The sequence below is a fragment of the Rhinatrema bivittatum genome, chromosome 2 (assembly GCF_901001135.1).
Source record: "Rhinatrema bivittatum chromosome 2, aRhiBiv1.1, whole genome shotgun sequence".
NCBI classification, from domain to species: domain Eukaryota; kingdom Metazoa; phylum Chordata; class Amphibia; order Gymnophiona; family Rhinatrematidae; genus Rhinatrema; species Rhinatrema bivittatum.
Window position 1 is genome coordinate 261,409,285 of NC_042616.1, and position 23,719 is coordinate 261,433,003.

Consider the following 23,719-nt stretch of genomic DNA (forward strand, 5'->3'; position numbering starts at 1 on the left):
TATCAAAGTTTCCCTTTTGAAAGTTTAGCACGAGAGCCTTGGATTTGCACACTGTTCCTTTTCCAGTCATTAAATCAAATTTGATCATATTATGATCACTATTGCCAAGCGGCCCCACCACCGTTACCTCTCTCACCAAGTCCTGTGCTCCACTGAGAATTAGATCTAAAATTGCTCCCTCTCTTGTCGGTTCCTGAACCAATTGCTCCATAAAGCTATCATTTATTCCATCCAGGAACGTTATCTCTCTAGTGTGACCCGATGATACATTTACCCAGTCTATATTGGGGTAATTGAAGTCTCCCATTATTACTGCACTACCAATTTGGTTAGCTTCCCTAATTTCTCTTAGCATTTCACTGTCCATCTCACCATCTTGACCAGGTGGACGGTAGTATACCCCTATCACTGTAGTCTTCCCTGACACACAAGGGATTTCTACCCATAAAGATTCAATTTTGTATTTAGTCTCATGCAGGATGTTTATCCTGTTGGACTCTATGCCATCCCGGACATAAAGCGCCACACCTCCTCCCGACTGCTCCTCTCTGTCATTGCGATATAATTTGTACCCCGGTATAGCACTGTCCCATTGGTTATCCTCTTTCCACCATGTCTCTGAGATGCCAATTAAGTCTATGTCATCATTTACTGCTATACATTCTAATTCTCCCATCTTACTTCTTAGACTTCTGGCATTAGCATACAAACATTTCAAGTTTGTTTTTGTTTGTATTTTATTCTGCTTTTTAATTGATAGGGATAAGTTAGAATTTTTTAGCTCAGGTGAGTTTTTAGTTACAGGCACTTGGACTACTTTTCTAATTATTGGAACCTCACTGTCGGGATGCCCTAATTCTAATGTATCATTAGTATCCTTTAAAGATACCTCTCTCCGACCCATGCGCTGCTGAGCGACTGTCGGCTTTCCCCTTTGTTCTAGTTTAAAAGCTGCTCTATCTCCTTTTAAAGGTTAGCGCCAGCAGTCTGGTTCCACCCTGGTTAAGGTGGAGCCCATCCCTTCGGAAGAGACTCCCCCTTCCCCAAAAGGTTCCCCAGTTCCTAACAAAACTGAATCCCTCTTCCTTGCACCATCGTCTCATCCACGCATTGAGACTCCGGAGCTCTGCCTGCCTCTGGTGACCTGCGCGTGGAACAGGAAGCATTTCAGAGAATGCTACCCTGGAGGTTCCGGATTTAAGCTTTTTACCTAAGAGCCTAAATTTGGCTTCCAGAACCTCCCTCCCACATTTTCCTATGTCGTTGGTGCCCACGTGTACCACGACAGCCGGCTCCTCCCCAGCATTGTCTAAAATCCTATCTAGGTGACGCGTGAGGTCCGCCACCTTCGCACCAGGTAGGCATGTTACCAGGCGATCCTCACGCCCACTAGCCACCCAGCTATCTACATTCCTAATAATCGAATCACCAACTATGACGGCCGACCTAACCCTTCCCTCCTGGGCAGTAGGCCTTGGGGAGATATCCTCAGTGCGAAAGGACAATGCATCACCTACAGAGCAGGTCCTTGCTACAGGATCCTTTCCTGCTACACCTGGTTGGTGCTCTGCCATTATGAGACCTTCTTCCTCCAAGGCAGCACCAGGGCTGCCAGTCTGAAGTTGGGACTTGACTACTAGGTCCCTGAAGGTCTCATCTATATACCTCTCTGTCTGCCTCAGCTCCTCCAGGTCTGCCACTCTAGCCTCCAGAGATTGGACTCGTTCTCTGAGAGCCAGGAGCTCTTTGCATCGCATGCACATGTACAACTTCTCACCAGTGGGTAAAAAATCATACATGTGACACTCGATGCAAAAGACTGGGAAGCCCCCCTCTTGCTGCTGGACTGCTGCCTTCATCTCAATTTTGATCAGTTCCTAGTTAAGTTTAGGTTGCTATGGGAGTAGGAATGTGTCTAACTTCCTTTAAATGTATTAGTGAATTCACTATGTGTCTGGTAGTGGCCTACCGGGGTCTGATCGAATTCTCAATAAAGTTTTTGTTGATGTTTTTTTTTTTGTTGTTTTTTTTTTGTGAAAGTGGCACCTGCCTATAAATTAAGAGATGAGCTAGGGGTGGGTGGGTTGGGAAATACAAACAGTCTAACTTCAGTTAGTCAGCCTGAGTGACTCACTGCTCCCTTGATTAACAAATGTTGGTCCCTATTCAAACCCAATCACACTACCTCAACACCTTTCCAAATTGAGTAACTGAGCTGAACTATTCAACTTTTTTACTTTGGTATATACTGCTCCTAGCTTATTTCTAGCTTCTGGCTACTTTTTTGTGGGTTTTGTTTTTCAATACAATGCACTCAGTTAGTATTAAAAAACAAACAGTCAGCTCTTTAAAAGTCTGGAGAACACTCAGTTCTGCAGACTTTTAAAAATAAACACACTATCTACTGCTACCTTATTGACTGACTAAAAATACAAACAGTCTAACTTGTTTATTCCCTTGCGGTAACCAGTGCCCTTGTGGAGTCTTTAATCTGGTTTTGGATTTCTTAGTGGGCCCTACTTTCTTGACCAATGTGTAACCTTTCCTTGCAGTGATTGACCTTGAAAACAGGTTTTTTTTGTGGCAATTATTTCTGCGTGTAGAGAATCCGAGCTGCAGGCCTTTTCTTGCTGGGAGCTGTTCCTTCAAGTGACACTGGGGGTGATTATAGCTGCATACTGTTCCTTCCTTTTTGCCAAAAGTGGTCTCAGATTTTCACTTGAATCAGTCCATTTCCCTGCTGTCTCTGGATAGGGAAAGAGATGCAGAGGAATATCACCTGTTGGCACCTTTGGATGTCAAGAGACATATTGTGAGGTATCTGGAGGTTTCTAAACCTCTCAGGAAGTCAGATCACCTGTTTGTCCTCCACGGTGGAAGTAAACAGGGCAAGCTCACCTTGCGGGCTACAATAGTTTGCTGGATAAAGGAGGTAGTCATGACCATGTATGTGGATGCAAAACAGCCTTTGCTTAGTCAGGTTAGGGCTCAGGCAGTGTCATGGGCAGAAGTTAGATTGTTGTCTTCCATCCACATTTGCCAAGCTGCAACGTGATCCTCCTTACAGAGTTTTTCCAGGCATTATCGTCTGGATGTGCAGGCCCGGGAGGATGCAGCCTTTGCACTTGCGGCTTTGACTGGACTGGAGGCAGCCTCCCGCCCTGTTTGGGAGTAGCTTTGGTACATCCCACTTGTTCTGGATCCACCTGTCTATACTAAAGAAAAGTGGGATGGTCCCAGAAAACAACATGGAAGTTGGTCCAACGTAGCAGCAATGCAACCAAAACAAAATTAGATCGGTGTCAGGAAATACTTTAATTAAAGGTAAAAACCAGTGCCCGACTCGGGTCAAGTTTTGCCCATACAATGTGGGCTGTTTCAGGGGCTATATATATATATATATATATAAGAGCAACAAGAGAAAGAAGATGACCATTCAAATAATGTTAATTCCTTCACAGTAACTAGTAGTGCAGCTACAGCCATTAGCTTAGGCACAGTGGCTCAGAGTACAGTCTGTAAACAGATTAACATCTCAGCAAACAGGAAATCTACTGTATTTGTCCACTGCAGAAATCTTGTTTAAATTTACAGTACAAAACAGCACAAATGCACTTCTGGTATGCTGAGACACCGACTTGTGTATTTGTGCTGTTTTGTACTGTAAATTTAAACAAGATTCCTGCGGTGGACAAACTCCCTGCTAGTTTTGGCAGTGAGTTGTTCGCTTGGGGTTGATAGACAACCGGGTGACTTGTGCTGCCCCGGTAGTCCTCTGGTCTGCCTCCCTGTGTTCTTCACTCCTTATGACTTCTGATTGTATTGTCAAGGGGAGGGGAGGTAAAGCTAAGGTGCCTGTGGTATATCTCTGTATACCTGCAGGGAAGGATACACCACGATTTTTCACTTATTTTCGCCATTCTCTGGCCAATACTACCTTAGTTTTTTCTCATTCTCTAGGTTTCCCAAAGGGTCTTCCTGCTCCCCTTGCGATCCTGTGACAGGATAGATGAACCTGTTCTGACAGGTGCTCTTGAGTGAGCTTCAGGCCTATCTTATCTCCCTACTCTAGTGTTTTTTGGCTACAGGTTGGTTTCAGGGATTGTCTCTCATACCCTGAAACCCTTGACGCTGTCCTGCGCAGTCAGCTATGTCTGATGCTTTGGCACGCGTGTCTGTCCCAGGCCCTGCCAGAGTTTGCTGTTTGTTTTTTCAAGCATGGCATGGTTTCTTTTTACATAAAGCTTAAAAAAATTGAAAAAATATATATGCTTTTTAAAAGTGCTTCTATGGACCAGTGATTAAAGCATACTCGCAGCGATGCAAAGACTGGAAGTTCAAGTAGTAACTCCAGTATCCGCGGGGTGGTATGACAGTCCTTAAATAACAACATTTCTGTGGTTAAACTTTGTTGACTTACAAAAAAGGTTTATTCTTTGCTAGAGCGATAAGTCTTTATATTGACGTCCTCTCACAGCATTTTCAAGTTTTCGACAGTATTCATTGTGACTACGTATTGTGTGATTAACTATGGGTTTCTTTTGCCCATTTGGCTTACCAGCCATACCTGGGCACTCTTCTTCAGACCTTTGGCTGTCAGTGGTCAACAGTTTCTTCTGGAGGGCTCTCAGATCCCAGTTTGTTTTTCTTTCTTGTTTTTTACACACCAAAGGAAACTGCGATTTTCGTCCTAGAGTCTCTCTTGTTTCCATCTCTGGGTCTTTCCTGTATCCAGGAGGATCTAGATCCACTGCTTTTGTCAGAAACCCTGCTTATACTGTCTTCCGTGATGTGCAGTTGCTTCTATTTGCACTCATATCACTCCCCTGCTTCAGGTATCCCTGCAACGCATGGAGATTTGTGTCTCAGTATTTATCTTGGCTTTCTTTGTAGAACCCAACTCTTCTCCAGCCTGGAGGGTCGGCTGGCTTGCAGGCAAAGGTCGGAGGTAGTGCTCCAGCACTGTGTGTTTACCACTTTCTCCTGCTCGGACAGCCTGTAGCTTGGTATTCCCCCATGTGTGAGGACTAGCATTCTACTTTTTCGAGGAGAAAGCAGAGTTGCTTACCTGTAACTGCTGTTCCTCTAGGACAGCAGAATGTTAGTCCTCATGAAACCCTCCCACCTCCTGTGGGAGTTGGTTTTTTCATGTATTAGCTATATCATGGACTAAAGGACTTTGTCTAGGGGGCAGGGTGATGACTACAGCTGCATATGCTCAGCAGGGCATGTCTGAAAGCTCTAGAATCTTTCAGATCAAAATTCTGTGCCAGGCTCCGTTCGATGATGTCATCCATTTGAGGACTAATATCCTGCTGTTGTAGGAGAACACCTGTTACAGATAAGCAACTTTGCTGTATCTTTCTCCCAAGCATTCCTATGTCTATGGTAAGCTGGGCTATAGAGCTGCCTTATCCCCTAGCAAAATGGTTTTGATAAAAAAGGGATTAGCAGGTGGGGGGAGTCAGAGTACGAAGACCAGAACCAAATCGAGGAAAGGATCATTGAGAGTGGCTGGATATCTCAATTCTTATGAATCATAATTAGAAACCAGAGGAGTCAGGTTTCCTGAAGCAGCTTGCGAAACAACGATGTCCAGACCCATTGCTGCAAGTAAATAATCTACAGTATTAGCTAAGTAATTTTGTGAATTTTAAGACTTTGATGACATTTTATGGGGTGACACTGATTAGATAAAGAATTAAGACAATGGCATCTTTAACTTTTTTGGATGTTAAAATATCCATTTTATACTCATGGGGATTATGTAAGGTTTTGGTGCATTGATAAAAACTGTAAATCAAGAACTGGCAAATGACAGGTGGTGGAGCTTTTAGCTAATGTCTGTTTGATGCCTTCATTTCATTACGTGAAAATAAAAAAAACCCAAAAAACGTATTTATACTTCAACAATAATATATAAGTATAAACTTGCAAGGAATAGTAAAATGCACATAAAATGAAAAAAAAAGAAAGAAAAATGCCCATTGCTTACAAAGAGAAACATATAAAATGAAGAGTCCAGCAACAAAAAGAAAATACAGTGAAAGTGTAACAAGTAAATTCTTCCACAGGACATAAGATCCATAATCTGTAAACCAGAATATTCTTCCCCAACACCACCCACTCTTTCAAGAGACAGAAGAAGAAGGTCTTCCCCCACTGTAGGCCTTAGAATCAGTAAAGAATAGGAAACTGCCAAACTTCAAAGTAAACATATTTCTCTGTAGGAAATGTAATCCAACATTTGCAAGGAAATCTCATTAGAAAATGATCCCCAAACCCATAACCTCACTATATGTATAGAGAGAAATTTTTTTCTTTTCTCACGGGTTGCCCTACAAAAATCAGGAAAAATCCATACTTTGAACCCTATATATAATACATGAGCACAACAACAACAAAAAAAAAGTTTTAAGTACCATATTATGATCTTGCAAAGAAACGAAAGTCACTAACATTGTGGCCCTATGATTTTCATCTACAACAATTGATTCCAAAAGTGTAGAAATATCTAAATATGTACTCTCTTGATTCCCAGATTTTTAGCTAGTGCCCAAGCCCTTTTCCACCTGGAAGATAAATGGCCTTTAGGGTAGAGGGCATAGCTCTTTTAGAAATGCCAAGTACGTTCTGCATATATGATCTGAATAACTCCCCTACTCCCCTGGAGACACTATTGAAATAACTGGACAGTTTGAAACACACAAATTCAGCATTCTAACAATTTTCCAAATTTTCCACCTATGATCCTGGACAGGAGACTTGAACTGAAGACAACCTATTGGTTGTTTGATGCAAATTCTTAATCTGTTCAGACTGGGCCATCAAGGAAGCTTCCTGTAACTGGATCAAGACTATAAATGTTACTGTTAATTACAGTTAAGGAAGACAAAAACTGTTCCACAGAGGAGAGGACTAGCCATATACTGTCCAATGTGATGAGAGATGGTTAAGGCATACAAGTTGTAATCAAACTGAGCTTAACAATCACACCTTGATGTGATACAGAATTGAAGTCACCAATGAATGAGGCACATTGGCTTCTGACGATAGTCCTACCACTGGGCCAGCAAGGCCTGGGCTACTTCAATCAGTCAACTGCTGGCTCCCTGGAACACTCCTTATCGCCACCCCAGATGTTTCTCCTTCAGGCATCGTCATTCCCCTTGTGCCTCCATCTGGGTATTACCAACTGAGTCTCTGGCACAAACCAATGACATGAACATGGGGAGCACTGGGAAAAAGGAACTTTGGTGTCAGGGCTCAGGGACACATCTGCATCTCAGTTTTCGACTTAACCATGAAGGTAATAAGGCAAAAAGGAAAATAATAGCCCAGGCAGTTTGGAGCCCCTCTCAGCACTTCGTCTCACAACACGATTTTGGGCCCCCACATTATTTGGTTTTTAAAAGATTGATTTAAGTGTTTTCCTTTCTTTTTGACATGATTATATTATTGATTTTGTAAATAGAGATTTTTTTCTCCTGGTTTTTTTTTTTTATGCTTTCACAAGACATTGGATCATCTAAGAACATGCCATACTGGGTCAGACCAAGGGTCCATCAAGCCCAGCATCCTGTTTCCAACAGTGGCCAATCCAGGTTATAAGTACCTGGCAAGTACCCAAAAATTAAGTCTATCCCATGCTACTGATGCTAGTAACCCCAATATTTAAAAAGGGCTTCAGGGGCAATCCGGGAAACTGCAGACCAGGTTAGTCAGATTTCAGTGCCAGGATAAATAGTTGAAAGTGTTCTAAACATTAAGCTCCATCTTGGGAGGATTGATTTACATGGATCATTCAGGATTTTTATTTTTCTCCTGGCTGTTTCCTCCTGTTCCTTTGGGCTTCTAGCTCAATTAGAATTAGTCCCTGATAGGCTATGGCCATGAGCCTTCATTTACAAGCTTGATGCAACCATACTTCCACTCTCTGCACATTGGCTTGTAATCTTCCCTTGTTGGCCCTCAGAAATTTCATAAAACTAAGCCCAACCCTCATTTTTTGTACCTGTTACCAACCCCTCACCCCATTCTGCTCTTACCACTGCATTCTGTTTCTGTTCCAAGCATTTTTAAATTCACTTACAATTTTGGTTGATATGTTTCCTGTCATTAAACTTTCCCATTATTAGGAATTCAAAGAAATATAAGCTTTGCTATACTGAACCCTACAAACGTATACAGACATTTCACTGATAATTGCAAAGTAGAATTGTATCACAACCACTGAAGCAGGAACTTCTATAAAATTATACAGATATGAGAAATAGAATTTTCTCTGTGTTCAGGCAGGTCAGTCCCATCAAGTTGGTTATGCACCTCTGCCAACAGATGGAGATGGAGCAAAAGCTGACGTTAGCCCACCAATATTCTCCATCTCCAACGGATGGTAGACATGAATTTCCCTTCGAGGGGATTGCTTGTGAGAAAAATAAGAGTTGGAAAGGAGATATCGGAAAGACGAAATGTCACCTCCTGAAGTGATACCATGCGGTCCCTCCCTCAGAGTGCCTTTCAGTCTGGTAGCCTTGAGTGGCATGGACCTAAATTCAAAGTAGTGGTTGCAGGCCGAGAGAGGCTTGGTGATGAAGGCTTTAGCACTCCTCCCCACGCCCCCCCCCCCCCCGACTGGGACCCATTCCTGCTGTCAAGGAAGGCTGAGCACAGGTAAAAGTTTTTTCCTTTAAAAACAAAATCTACGAAAAATCTTCTGAAGCGGCAGTACCTACTAAGGTAGTTTTTGTGCACTCCGAGGGCTCCTCCACCTGTCTCCACAGTCAAGCGCCATGTTGCAGTGCAGTCTGACAGAGCTTGAATGCAGGTGGATCAGGATGATATTGGGGATAGCTTTCCTGGTGAGGAAGGGGATATTACTCCAGATTTGGAGCCATACAGAACTCTTCTCCATTTCTTTCAGAGAGGTGAGTTGCTAGGTACGAGACCCCAACTTGATTTGAGGTCATCGGTTGGGAAAAGATTGAAAAACTTCTGGATCGTTTCCCAGTTCATTGAAACAAGCCAGTATTTCTCTTATACCTAGGAAACCTTACTACTAGCCATGACAGACACCATACTTAAAGGTATGGACCACGGAAACTCGTACCTACTCGCCCTACTAGACATCTCAGCTGCTTACGATACTATCAACCATCAGATACTAATGACCCGCCTAACAGAAATAGGTATCGCCGACACAGCCCTTTCATGGCTCTCCTCCTACCTCACACACAGAGAGTATCTAGTAAAAATCGACAAGCACGAATCCTCACACATACCTATCACGCAAGGCGTACCCCAAGGATCATCCTTATCCTCCACCCTATTTAATATTTATCTCATACCCCTATGCCACCTCCTCTCCAAACTAGGCCTGAAATTCTTCCTGTATGCAGATGACGTGCAGATTCTCATCCCGTTTCAGGGATCCATAAAAGAACCTCTGCAACACTGGGAATCTTGCCTCGCCACCATAAGCGCCTCACTATCCGAACTCCATCTTGCTCTAAACTCGTCAAAAACAGAATTACTCGTCATCTCTAAGCAGCCTGAACGTTTCAATCTCCCCATGCGACAGAACACTACTCAAAATACAACCACAGCCACCCCTCAGACCCAGTTTGTAAGAGATCTGGGAGTCTACATAGACCAACACCTAAGTTTCAAACCTCACATCAAAACTCTACTAAAGGGGGGTTTCTACAAACTTAACATCATAAAAAAACTCAAACCCCTCCTCCACACCCACGATTTCCGCACAGTCGTACAGACCACAATGCTCACAAAACTAGACTATTGCAATTCCCTATTACTAGGACTCCCCGCCACCACCATCAAACCCCTCCAAATTCTACAAAACTCCATGGCTAGAATCATAACAGGCACACAAAAAAGGGAACACATCACCCCCATACTAAAAGACCTACATTGGTTACCCATCTCCTTCCGCTCACAATACAAAACCCTCACCATCCTTCACAATTCCCTACACAAACATAATCACACCTGGCTAGACGAAATGCCTCGGTACCGTTCCTCCGACCGACCCACAAGAACAACCCATGCAGGTACTCTGCACACCCCATCTCTAAAGACAGCACATTCCACGCACACCAGAGAGAGAGCCTTCTCCGTCGCTGGCCCCACCCTCTGGAACTCCCTCCCCACCCTCCTACGCCAAGAGACATCCCTGCAAATTTTCAAGAAAGGAGTCAAAACATGGCTATTCCGACAGGCCTATCCCGACACAAACCAAATTTAATTTCTCCCCAGCCCCCCCTGTTCGAACTCTCCACCCCTTCCTTTGTTTCCCTCGCTTCCCCCCGCACCACCCATGGATACCCTAGAAGAAACAATATCCCCCCCTACTGCTTAATTTATCCCTTTTTGATCATGATCGGTTAATGTGTCCTTTTGTAAGAAATAGTATTTGGTTCTAAGGTTACATTGTTATGGTTTTACTTTTATTTTATTCTTTGTACATTGTTTTACTGTTTTATTGTATCGCCCACCTGAGTTATTTGTAAACCGGCATGATGTGCTGCACGAATGTCGGTAAATAAAAGTTAATTAATAAATAAATAAATAAATAAATAAATCAAAGCAACACTCTATCTGACTACAAAAGCTTCCGCTCCATCTTAGCACTTCCATTTATCACCAAAATCACCCAATCTGTAGTACTTAAACAACTATCTGAATATTTGGATCAACATTCCATCTTAGACCATATCAGTTCGGATTCAGGCCACATCATAGTATGGAAACTCTTCTTCTCTCCTGCACCAACATTTTACACCGCGGTTTCGACTCCGGAACTTCTTACATGTACATCTTTTTGGATTTATCTGCTGCATTCAATACCATTAACCATGACATTCTACTCTCCCATCTATCCAATGTTGGTTTAACTAGTACTGTCTTACAATGGTTTAAATTATATCTTCTTAACAGAATCCAGTCTGTCATCATCAATACTAGCACCTTTTCCTGGTTCCCTTTAAACACCGGTGTTCCCCAAGGATCAGCTCTCTCTGCCGCACTGTTCAATATCTATCTTTCACTGATATGTCAACTCTTATCCACCTTGGGCGTTTCTTATCACATTTATGCAGATGACATAGTTCTTTCCCACATGTCATGATTGGGGATCGACTGTACAATTCTTCATTCTGTGTCTATCCTATATCAAAACCTGGTTGTTTCATTATAAATTGAGCTTAATATCTAAAACAGAAATCATGATTTTGAGCAACTCCTCCTTTACCAATATTCCTACACACGTCACTGTTGATAATATCAACATTAATATAACAAACAAAGCCTGGAATTTGGGAGTATATTTTAACCCAAAACTTAATTTCCAATCACATATCCAATCAACTGTCAAAACCTCCTTCTACAAGATTTGTTTGCTTAAACACATCAAACCTCGACTGGAACATGAAGCATTCCACACTGTCTTACAGTCCATTGTATTAACTGGTTTAGATTACTGTAACACTCTTTACACTGGCCTCCACACTTCTTCCATATACCCCTTGCAACTTGTACAAAATTCTGCCACTCGCTTACTTTCCGGTGCCTAGTTTTCTGATCACATTACTCCCGTGTTGCATAATCTCTCCATTGGCTACCCATCAGCTGGCGCATACAATATAAACTGCTCACTGTCATTCATAACCTAATTCATAACACAAATTGCTGGCTTTCTTCAACTTTACATTTATACACTCCCTCTCAAACTTTAAGATCCCAGACCCAAATGCTACTGCAAGTACTATCTCCTAAATTCACCAGGCTAGTCATTACACGTGAAAGATCCTTCTCTATTGCTGGCCCTATTATTTGGAACACTCTTCCCACACATATTCGACTTAATAACAGATACCAAGGAATTTAAAAAAGCACTAAAACACACCTTTTCAAATCTGCTTTCCCAGACTAGTGATTCTCTTAAATCTCTCCCGCTTCACCTCTACAAGAAGTTCCTCTTTCTGTTTGTCTCTTTGCTTCTTTTCCTCTCTTTCTCCTCCTTCCATAATTTACACTCTTTATTTTATCTGTTCAAGTTTTTAATTTTTAATTTTATTTTTACATCGATTTTATATTGTATTTTATCTATTTAATTTCATTCATTATGTATGTTTCATTGTAAACCGCCCCCACTTTGGAGGGTGCGGTATATAAGAACTTTCAAATAAATAAATAAAAACTTAAATGGGTAATTTTCAGAGGGACATCTATGGATAAAATAGTGCTTTATCTGTAAAAATATCCCTTTAGAAAAACATGTGATAGATATATGCATAAACTTTGTGCGCGCACACACACACACACACACTGAATGCATGAAATTTTATATGTATAGGCGAGAGGAGTTCCAGGGGATGGAGTCTGGGTGGGGTTGGGATTTACACGTATACTTTTTGATTTTGAAAAATAAAAGTATGTGAATACATTTTCTCTACGAAACTACATGCACCAAATAGCAGGTGCAAATGCGTGTGTTTAGTTTTGCTGGGATAATATTCAAAATGGACTTAAGTGCATAAGTCCACATTGAAAATTAATGTAACTTATGCACATATTTGCTGTCTAATTTATGTGTGATGTTACAAAATTATTCCCTTAAGGGAATAATTTTGTAAGGGAATAATTTTGTAACATCACAGAAGAAAAAAAATGGAATGAGATAAAATTGGGAACAGCATCAAACTGTACTAGTTTAACAAGAAAAGAACTACTAATGAAAAGTTCAGAATTTCTCCCTCAGTCAGCAGTAGTTAAATTTACTCCATGCCAGCACTTAACAAATAAAATGTAAGGGGGTAAGGAAATATGTGGAGCATTTAACAGAAGATTTATAATGGTGGTATAAAAATCGCAGAAGTACAACTTGTTTAGAAAATTACTTGAAAGATCAGTAGTCCAGGTAGTGATTCTTTGAAACTTCATTGAAGTATAAAATAATTCTGATCTAAAAGAAGCATGCCCGCTCCTTTGGGAGGGTTGAAATATACCGTTGTTGTTATTACATGATCTAAAACTATCTTTTAACTGAGCCACCCTTTCCTTAAAAGGAGAGAGATCTAGAAAGACAAGGGGGGAATTTTTGTTTCCAAATGTCACTTTTGCTTACAAAAGTGATTATGCTGCAGTTTTCTGCAAGACTTAGTAGAAAAACTTCTACTAAAATGCTTATAATACTGCAAGGAAAGTTAGCAAAAGTAGGAATCTTGTGGCAGTTTTGAAGGAAATCTACTTTCTCCCAGGACAAACAGGATGGTAGTCCTCACATATATATGGGTGATGTCTCTGGACGGATCCCTATTACGGAACACTTTTGTCAAAGTTTCTAGAAACTTTGACTGGCACACTGAGCATGCCCAGCATGCCATGATCTCTGTGTCCACAGGAGTCTCCCTTCAGTCTCTTTTTTTCCACGCTGCAGTTTGCTTTGCATTTAGGAGTTCTGTGAGATTTTTCTCACAACTTTTCCACACGGAAACACTTGGTTTTACTTCACAAATAATTTCCCTACACGGGTTTCCCTTCGCGTTCATTTCATTGACGCTCAGTGAGTATTATGCCCTGTTCTCCACTCGGTTCCTGTCACCTCACTCTTGGTTTCCCTGGGTTACCAACCGAATTGTGGCCCTCTTTCTCCCTATGTTTATCACCCTCGGTTCGCCCCACGATGGCCGCGAGTGTCCTTGCTGCGATCTCCCACCGGGTCCATCGGGGCTAGAGGGATTGGGACGACCGCGGTCGCCGTCGATGCCCCCATCGATGCCCTCAACTAAAGAAAATGCTCCATACTTCGGGTTCTCAACCAGAACCCCTTGCAATCCTTGGGCGAGAAACAATGCCAGGAGCAGTAGAGGCACGGTGATCGTCCGTCACTAATGCCATCTGGGACAGCGAGGGGATCTTCCTTGGTGCTGGAGAATGACCGGGCCGAGCACCGAGGGAAATATTGTTACTGACAGGGTAACCATCCGTCGCCGACACCATTCTGGACATTGGTAGCAGCTTCCTCTGTGCTGGAGAATGACCGGGCCGAGCACAGAGGGAAACATTTTCACTGCCACGGTAACCGTCCATTACCGACACCATCCTGGACATCTGTGGCAGTTTCCTCGGTGCTGATGAATGACCAGGCCGAGCACCGAGGGAAACATCATCGCCGGCACCGAAGTGGTTCCGCGTTCGGTGCCGGCACTGATACCACACTGGCATCAATGTCCATTGAGCCAGTTGCGAAGCGGGCCCAGGAACAAGAGTCTCCATGCTCCTCTGCACCCGAGGCACCGAGGCGTTCCCCCACCGACACGGTGCCAGGTACTGAGCCACCACAGATTCATGTGGAAGTGCCAGTAATGCCTAGCCTGTCTCCCCCTGTAGCTATGCTACCTATACCAGTTTCCAGTGAGGAGCTGGACGTCCTCTTCCGTTATTCTGCCCTCGATGCCTTCCGGAATCTACTAACACCGGAGCCATTGATATTTGCACCGTTGTGGCACCGCCTCGTTGTGGCACCTACCAACGACAGCCTAAGTCATCGACGCCGACTCATCCTTCTGAGCCTCCACGGACCCCTATACCTACCCCGGGATCCATGAACAGCGATGGGCACGCTAATCCCGCTTCGGCACCGATCCCATCGAGACCTAAGTAAAGGACGTGTCTGAAACCATTCCTTTCGACCTAGTCACTAAAGACCAGAAGTTTTCAGGAGGGTCTAGATTGTAACTTCTTCCAAGAACTATATTGGTGTCACATATTGCTATTTATCAGCTATATTTTATACAACTCCAAGGGAACCTCTCTGCCATCCACATGAAATTCGAGCAACATGTGATTGCTTTGAAACGTCCTCCCGTTGCCAGCAACAGGACTTAGTGCTTGATGGTGAACCTGGCTTACGGCCCCTGATTTACGGCCCAAAGTCCAAGATAAACTAGCTGATCTGCCATGCACTGCAGATAATCTCTTCGTGCACAAGGTCCAGCAGACAGTGGCTCAATTGCAAGACCACCGCGAGACCCTGCAACAGCTCTCAATGTTTCTTGCACAGCAAAGAGGGATGCTAAAAAGACCTTTTACCGCTCCCGCGTGAGACCAACTGATATCCAGATCACACCAGCTCCGCCAGTTGGGCAGGCTCCTGGATTTTCAATCTTGCTAGATAACAGAACGGTCCATCCCACTAAGGACCAGGGCTCGGGATACCGTTCCCCAGATGCAACAAGGCAGAGGATTTTAATTCCACTATTTCTTACTCAAAGAAAACAGGCGACCTCCACCCATCCTGGACCTCAGAAATCTCAACAAATTTCTTCAGAAAGAAAAGTTCAATATGGTGTCTCTCGGCACCATGCTTTCCTTACTACAACAAGGGGATTGCCTCTATTATCTGGACTTTCTATATGCTTCATAGTGAGTCAACAACATTTTCAATACCAAGATCTGCCATTCGAACTAGCTTCAACAACTTGTGTATTTTACCAAATGCCTAGCATGACTGCCGCTCATCTACAAAGAACAGCAGCATTCACGTGTTTCCTTACCTGGACGACTGCCCAATAAGGAGTCAATCCAAACAAGAAGCTCTAAATTCTCTAAGATTCACTATAAATCTACTACATTTGGCTGGGAATTCTGATCAACTATCATAAATCCCATATGGAGCAGATCTGGGCACTACAGGCGCAATGGCCTTCCTGCCCAACTACCACGCAGACATCCTATCAAATTGTCCACTTCTCTGCGCGCATGCAATATAACCTCAGCCCATCAGTTCTTCCATTGCTGGGCCACATGGTTTCCATGATCCACGTCACTCCTACGGCCAGACTAGCCATGAGAAGAACTCAGTGGATTTTAAGATTTCAGTGGCTCTAAGCCGTTTAACCGCTTCCGTCCCTGATCCATATCACCGATTCAGTAACCAAATCCTCAGATGATCTTGGCCACGGTCGCATCCAACTTGGGTTGGAGAGCTCGTATCAACACTCTCCAAACCCAAAATGCGTTGACGCCGCTCCATGAAAAGTCTCAGTTCAACTTCCTGGAGCTTCGAGCCATGTGTTATGCCCTTTATGCCTTCAAACACTGCCTCTCACACAACATTTTGTGGATACAGACAAACAACATAGTGGCAATGTGGTACTCGAACAAACAGGGACGCACAGGCTCTTATCTGCTCTGCCAAGAAGCCGCGCAGTTCTGGGCCTTGGCCCTTGCACACTCCATGCATCTCCTGGCCACTTATCTAACAGGCATACCGAACATACTAACAGACCATCTCAATTGATGTCTCCATCCCCACAAGTTGCCTCTGAATCCATGTGTAGCGAGTTAAATCTTCTAGCGCTAAGGTCAACCAACCATCGACCTCCTGCATCTGAATCGAGCCACATAGTGGACAGATTCTGCTCCCTACACGGGCTTTGAAATGCGTTAGCCATGGACGCCTTTGCTCGCCCCTGCAACAAAGGCCTCCTATATGCATCTCTTCTGATACCACTCATAGCCAAAACTCTCGTGAACGTACAGCAGGACATGTTTTCAATGATTCTCATAACCCCATACTGGCCTTGACAAGTATCCTTTCCCATGCTTCTCAACCTATCACTCCAGGAACCAATTCGCCTGCCCACAGGTCAACCTCATAACACAGACTCACTGATATTCTCAGGTACTTGTAGCTTCACGAAAATCTTCCACACGTAAATCTTACTATTTGAAATCAGCAAGATTTACCAAATGGCGTGCACAAAAAGGTATTGGCTCCTTTTTCCTGCCCCACTCCATCTCTATTAGGCTATCTAGGATACCTTTCGGCTTCTGATCCCCAGACATCATCTGCATGGGTACAACTCAGTCCATCTCAGCGTACTACCAGGGAGTAGGTGATGCCCTGTTAATGGCTCAACCCCTTATGAGTCGGCTTATCATGGGTTTTCTATGACTTGAGCCTCTTCTACGAACACCGGTTACGGAATGGGGCCTAAATGTAGTGCTTACAAGGCTAATGTGTTCCCCGTTCGAGCCTTTGCATTCCTATAACGTTAAAATTCTAACATGGAAAATTCTTTTCCTCGTAGCCATCACCTCTGCTAAAAGGGTCCATGAGTTACAAGCCTTTGTATACTCACCCGACACTAGGTTCCTCCGTAACAGAGTAGTCCTCCGTACTCACCCTAAATTTCTTCTTAAAGTGGACACAGCCTCTCATTTTACTCAGTCTATAGTCTGCCTACTCTTTTCCAAAGCTTCACTCTCACTAGGGCGAGAGGGTTTTGCACACCTTGAACTGTAAGCGTGCACTTGCATTCTATCTAGACCGCACTGCACTGCATAGGAAATCCACCCAACTCTTTGCTTCTTTGACAAAGACAAGCGGCAAGTTCCAGTGGGCAAACAAACACTCTCCAACTGGCTAGCAGACTGTATTGAATTCTGCTATGAGGAAGTGGGCCTTCCTCTCCAGGAGTGAGTGCAGGCACAGTCTGTAAGAGCCATGGCAACATCGGTAGCACACTATTGTTCAGTACCAATTGCCGACATCTGCTAGGCTGCGACATGGAGCTCTCTTCACACATTCATAGCCCTCTACTGTTTAGATATGGAAATTCATCAAGACTCTGCCTTTGGCCAATCTGCCTTGAAAAACTTTGTTCCAGTATAATCCCCAACTCCTTCCGCAACCACCTGCTTTAATTTCAGGCTGCCTCATCATTGCAAATAGAACCCCAATTATTGTGCCTGCTGCATGAGTTGTCTGCTATTGGCCTGTTGTAATATGAGTCAGCCTATAGCTTGCTAATCACCCAATATCAGGCCGATACAGTAAGGGTGCGTAAGAAAAAGTGCAGCAGTGCCGGGCGCCCGCTCGTTTGCTGCGCACACAGTTCAGATCACATACCGCTCGATACAGTATTTAAATGGCATGCAAATGCAAGCCGCGTCCAAAACGCGTCCATGAAGCGCAATCCATTTTATTTATTTATTTATTTATAGATTCTTTTATACCGCGGTACGTATAGTTATACATCACCTCGGTTTACAGTTAAACAATAATTTAGCAACAGGCTTTACATATAACAGTTTAAACAGTAAAACATTTTACTGTATAGAGCACTATACAGTGCCTATACGGTATCCTGGGTGCGCTGGTACCTGTCATTTGAAAAGACAAAGACAAGATGGAGGCGGTACAGAGAAGGGCGACCAGGAAGGTGGAGGATCTTCATCGGATGACGTACGAGGAGAGATTGAAGAATCTAAATATGTACACCCTGGAGGAAAGGAGGAGCAGAGGTGATATGATACAGACTTTCAGATACTTGAAAGGTGTTAATGATCAAAAGACAACGACAAACCTTTTCCTAAGGAAAAAAATCAGCAGAACCAGGGGTCACGATTTGAAGCTCCAGGGAGGAAGATTCAGAACCAATGTCAGGAAGTATTTCTTCACGGAGAGGGTGGTGGATGCCTGGAATGCCCTTCCGGAGGATGTGGTGAAGACCAGAACTGTGAAGGACTTCAAAGGGGCGTGGGATAAACACTGTGGATCCATAAAGTCAAGAGGCTGCCAATGAAGAGTGGGTGACTCGCCAGAATGATGGCTACTGCCTGGAGTCAATACCCTTATTAAATAAACATACACAGGCTTGACTCCAACATCGCTCTAAGCTTCAACAGCAAGAGGAAATGTGGAAAAAAGGATTCACACTCACAAAGAGGGGAGTAGCTGGCTTGTTACGGCGGTTACTACCCCAAATCAAATAAGCCTGATACTTCACTTTCAATGCATATACAGCATAGTTCTCTGATTCAACGGCAGGGGAGAAGAAAAGAGGGTTCGCACTCACAAAGCGGGGAGTAGCTGGCTTGTTACGGCGGTTACTACCCCAAACCAAATGGGCCTGATACTTCACTTTCGATGCACATCCAGCATGGCTCTCTGCTTCAACGGCATGGGAGAAGACTTATACGTCACGCATATCCAGCATAGCTCCCTGCTTCAACGGCAGGGGAGAAGAAAAACAAGCAATAAGGGCTAATAACATAGTCTGGGTAAAACAAATAAGCATGGGTGTAGCTTGCTTATTGCGGCGGCTACTACCCCAAACTAATCAAGCTAGATATTTCACTTGGATGCAGCTCCATCACTGCTCTCTACATTAAAGGTGGGGATGGAAGGGAAATAGAACCAAGAGCTAAGAGAAACAGATAAGTATGAGAGAAAATATGTGTGAAGCTTGCTGGGCAGACTAGATGGGCCATTTGGTCTTCTTCTGCCGTCATTTCTATGTTTCTATGTTTCTATGTTTCTATGATGGACGTGACCTCGGATGGAAGTCCGAGGTCACAGTGTGCGTTCATGCGCCTTCGCTGCTTGAGCACCCAAATTGGACATGCGTTCATGCAGCTCCCCTCCTCCCGAGGCGCCCACCGAGGCTCCCCTGCCTCCCGGGGGCAGCCGGCGGCGAAAGCGATTTCCAGCAGCCCCGCTGGCGAAGGTGCATGAGCGCACGTCCGATTTGGGCGCTCAAGCAGCGAACGCGCATGAGCGCACGCCGTGACCTGAGCGCCGGGATGGAAGTCCGAGGTCACGGCGTGCACGCATGCGCCTTCGCTGCTTGAGCGCCCAAATTGGACATGCGCTCATGCACCTTCGCCAGCGGGGCTGCTGGAAATCGCTTTCGCCGCCGGCTGCCCCCGGGAGGCAGGGGAGCCGCGGTGGGCGCCTCGGGAGGAGGGGAGAGAGGACTGGGGCTGCTGGAAGCATGCAGTAAGTTTACTTTTGTTACAATTTCTATTTGCTTTAATAACATGTCGAGTCGATTTTCGCCCTGCGCCTTGCTTTGGGAGGGGGGGAGAGAGGACTGGCAATCCCCGATGCCCGAGCGTAGGAGAACCAGGCCACACCATTACTCGCTTGCTCCAACCCACCCACTTATTTGACCGGAGCCTGCCTATTGCTGTCACATCCCTCTAATGCCAGGGTCAGGGTAGGCGGTAAATTAGCGGGTTAAAGACGCGGCAAAACAGTTGGTTAAAACGGCGACAATCGGGCCGCACGTTACTGTATGGGAGGGAATAGCTAATCCAATCGTTTACATATCATATATACATGCCGCGGGCGGAAAGGGATACGCGTCGATTTAAAGAAGCGGTAAAGATTGGTAAAAACGGATAGTGAATCGCGGGTTAGACTTATGCGGCCAAATTGTGGGTAGAAAGTGGGTTAGAAACAGGGTAACCGCGGCCGCGCTTTAGTGTATTGGCCTGTATGTGAGGCCTACTATCCTGCTTTTCCTGGGAGAAAGCAGATTTGCTTACCTGTAACAGGTGTTCTCCCAGGACAGCAGGATGCAGTCCTCAAGAAACCCACCCGCCACCCCGCGGAGTTGGATCTGCTTACATTTTTTATTTTATTTTTTCGCTCTTGCTTTTTGCTACAAACGAGACTGAAGGGAGACCCCTGTGGACACAGGGATCATGGCGAGCTGGGCATGCTCAGTGTGTTCAGTGTGCCAGTCAAAGTTTCTAGAAACTTTGACAGAAGTGTTCCGAAATAGGGCTTCGTCCAGTGACGTCACCCATATATAAGGACTATATCCTGCTGTCCTGGGAGAACACCTGTTACAGGTAAGCAACTCTGCTCTATTTTAATATCCTATAAAATATTTTAATACACTTAGTGATCATTATTATGGTTAACTGATATGTACAGCAATACCATTTATACAAAGAAAGGAGAGTAGGAAAAATCCTGCACAAATTTTCCAATAATGTTACCCCAAAGTTTATAGAAAGCCATGTAAGTTCAATTCTGCATATAACAAACAGAAATGTTTGTGTTGATCTGAAGCATTTACTTGCATTTTGTATAACCATGTAAAGTAGTACCTCAGTTCCACTCAGGCATGAAGTGTAACACCTCACAAGTGGGAGAGTCAAACAAGTTAAAAATAATTGTTTCATTAAACATGCCATGAAATCCTTCCTCTGGGTTTTTTTGTAGAAGAAAATAAAAATTGTCATGCTTATTTTTCATTTGCACCTATGATAAAATGGTACATTAATTTTCACGTTATTGTCCCAACTGTAATTTATTTTATTTAGTGAATTTATAACCTACCCATCCTATATACTTGCCCTTACTGGTTTATAAAATATTTAAAAATATACCTCTGAATTTAAGCACAAAACAAGTAGCATGTACAAACACAAGTTAACAAAAAAGAACTAAAGCAAAAACAAGAAGAAACATGGGAGCTGTTATCACAGTGCCCCAAAGGCCTGCAAAGAAATCAGTGTTTTCACCCTTTTTTTTTTTTTTTAAAGTATTAGATAATCTGACTCTGACCAAATAGTGAAACGGAGGGTGTTTAACCCAGCTTGAATGTTATCATGCGGTAGCTTTCCTGAATGAGGCAGAAATCATCCTGATCCTTCCCTGCTGAGAATGAAATTTTCAACACTGTGGAATGCCAGCAGAGGTCACCCATGCAATTGTTGTTGTTCTCCCCCTTCACTCTTCACAGTCTTGAGCATATCAGCTGTGTCATGGACTGACAGTAGCAGCTCCTATCTGCAAACGAAGAGGATCTGCAAGCCCTGGAGCTAGTTACATTTTCTGTTTTTTGTTTACAGGATTATTGCTTGTAAATTTAACATGAAAAGTATTTTAGGTGATTAATACTCTTGTTTTATAAAGGCCTTTAGTAAAAAGAAGATTGATGACAGAAAAGAATGGCTAACAAATTTTATGGAAGATAGAAGACAGCGTCGGTTGCACGGCTTGCCAGAGGTACATTTTAATAAGGGGAAGATTATATTGCTTTGGGGTTGGGAGGGCAAAGGGAAAGTACTTACTTCAGACATGATGCTGCAGCACTGTTTGTATTGTTTTACTTTTAGCAATTCTTGTATGGTACAGCGACGAAGCACTTGACGTACAATGATTTCATTAACAAGGAGCTGATTCTGTTCTCAAACTCCGACAATGAGCGATCTATTCCGTCTCTTGTTGATGGTAAGTACATCTGCATTGTAGTGTTAAACATAATCTTATGGTTTAATCCTGTCTTCCTAGTAATGCTACATGTATGTAACATATTACAGTGTTACACAAGTGGATGGCATAACCATACATGGTGCCAAATGTAACAAAATGTTTGGAGCTTTGATAGACTAAGAGGTTAATTTTCAAACAGCCCACACAGGGCAAAAGTCTGTGGGTACCTTGTAGTTGCAGATTTTAGCCCAGATTTTTAAAGCAGATTTAGAAATTTGCAGATAACCTCAAAGGTGTAATTTTGTGTGCTGCCATATGCTCATGAAATTACACCAACTCTCTAGCAGGCATAATTTATACATGTAGATTTATGCATATACTTTAGAAAATTGGAAGTATATGTGCAAATCCTTTCCCCACCCCAATTCCGTGGGTCACCTCTTGCAAGGTCACATGAAAGTGCTTTCGTAATCAAGTTATGCTCATACTTTTCCACACACTGGCTCCTGTTTGATTTTCAAAAGACAATTTACATCATAAATTGGGTTTTATGTGCATAAATCCTTTAGAAAATCAATTCCTAAAAGGCTTTACTGCATATGTGCAAGATGTTCCATACTGCAGTGACCCATCCCACCAGGCTCTATGGCTTTTTTTCAGCACATGTTAATTTAATTCCTGGTCTTGGACAGAAATTTTTGTATATTGCCCTCTTAGTTCCGTAGTCAGGGTTTTTGGGCCGTTTTCAAGTTAGTTTTATTCTTTGACATTTTGCTGAATTATCTGTTTCCTCCCCTCGCCATGCTCCACTTCCCATTTTTTCCAGTTGTAGGCACTGGGCAAGCCTCTGGTGCATTTTTCTCTCACAAGCATATTTTCCCATCTTTTGATTTTGCTTCAATGTTTGGGTTTTTTTTTGTGTGTTTTTGGGGTTTTTTTTAGCATGTCCGAAAAGTAGGCCAGTGGCTTCAAATTAATTTCCAAGTGTGCATGAAAGATGACTGAGTATCACAAATTGTTACATTTGCCTTAAAAAACAAAACAAAACACCAAAAATCTAAAAACAAAAAAACCCCCACCAGAATGCTGATGGCACTGAAATTTATTCTAGGATATCACCCTGAGAAGCTTGGTCACAGAAGGACAGGCACTGTGCTTTTGTTGCTGGTGAACTTAAACCCAGTTTGAAGAAGCCAGCCTTGCAAGTTCTAATAGGAAGCCGGTCAAATTGATAGCCAGGCTTCTTCAAAGAGGTCCTTGGCATCTTTGGTGCTATTCTGAAAGCTCATACTGACAGCATAAGAATGTAAATCTTTTCCCTCTTGCTGTCTCATTGCAGGAGAGAGAGCAGGGCTTTTACTCCAGATACTTCCTGGTCTCCAGGAAGACAGGAGAATTAAGACTCATCCTAGATCTAAGGGCCTTAAGCAAATTCCTAAAAAGGAAAGGCTCAAGATGATTTCCCTGAGCACTGTTTTCACCCTTAAACAGAGGGAACTGGCTATGATGAGTGGGTCTCAAGGAGGCCTACACCTACACAGAGACACCCAAGTCACAGGAGGTATTACAGATTTGTGGTAAGAGGACTGCACCACCCCACATGTGGCCTTTTGTCTTTGCATTTTTGCCTGTTTTCACTAAATACCTACCTCTCATTGCAACCTATTTATGCAAACTTGG

General features: G+C 43.5%; 1 protein-coding gene across 1 annotated transcript in view; it reads left to right on the top strand.

Annotated features, from left to right (window-relative positions):
* Nucleotides 1-23,719, top strand: part of TOP2B (DNA topoisomerase II beta) — a 777,593-nt gene that overhangs the window by 455,146 nt on the left and 298,728 nt on the right. Inside the window, 2 exon segments of the mRNA XM_029589448.1 lie at nucleotides 21,740-21,832; nucleotides 21,943-22,057. Coding sequence (XP_029445308.1) covers nucleotides 21,740-21,832; nucleotides 21,943-22,057 — 208 coding nt within the window.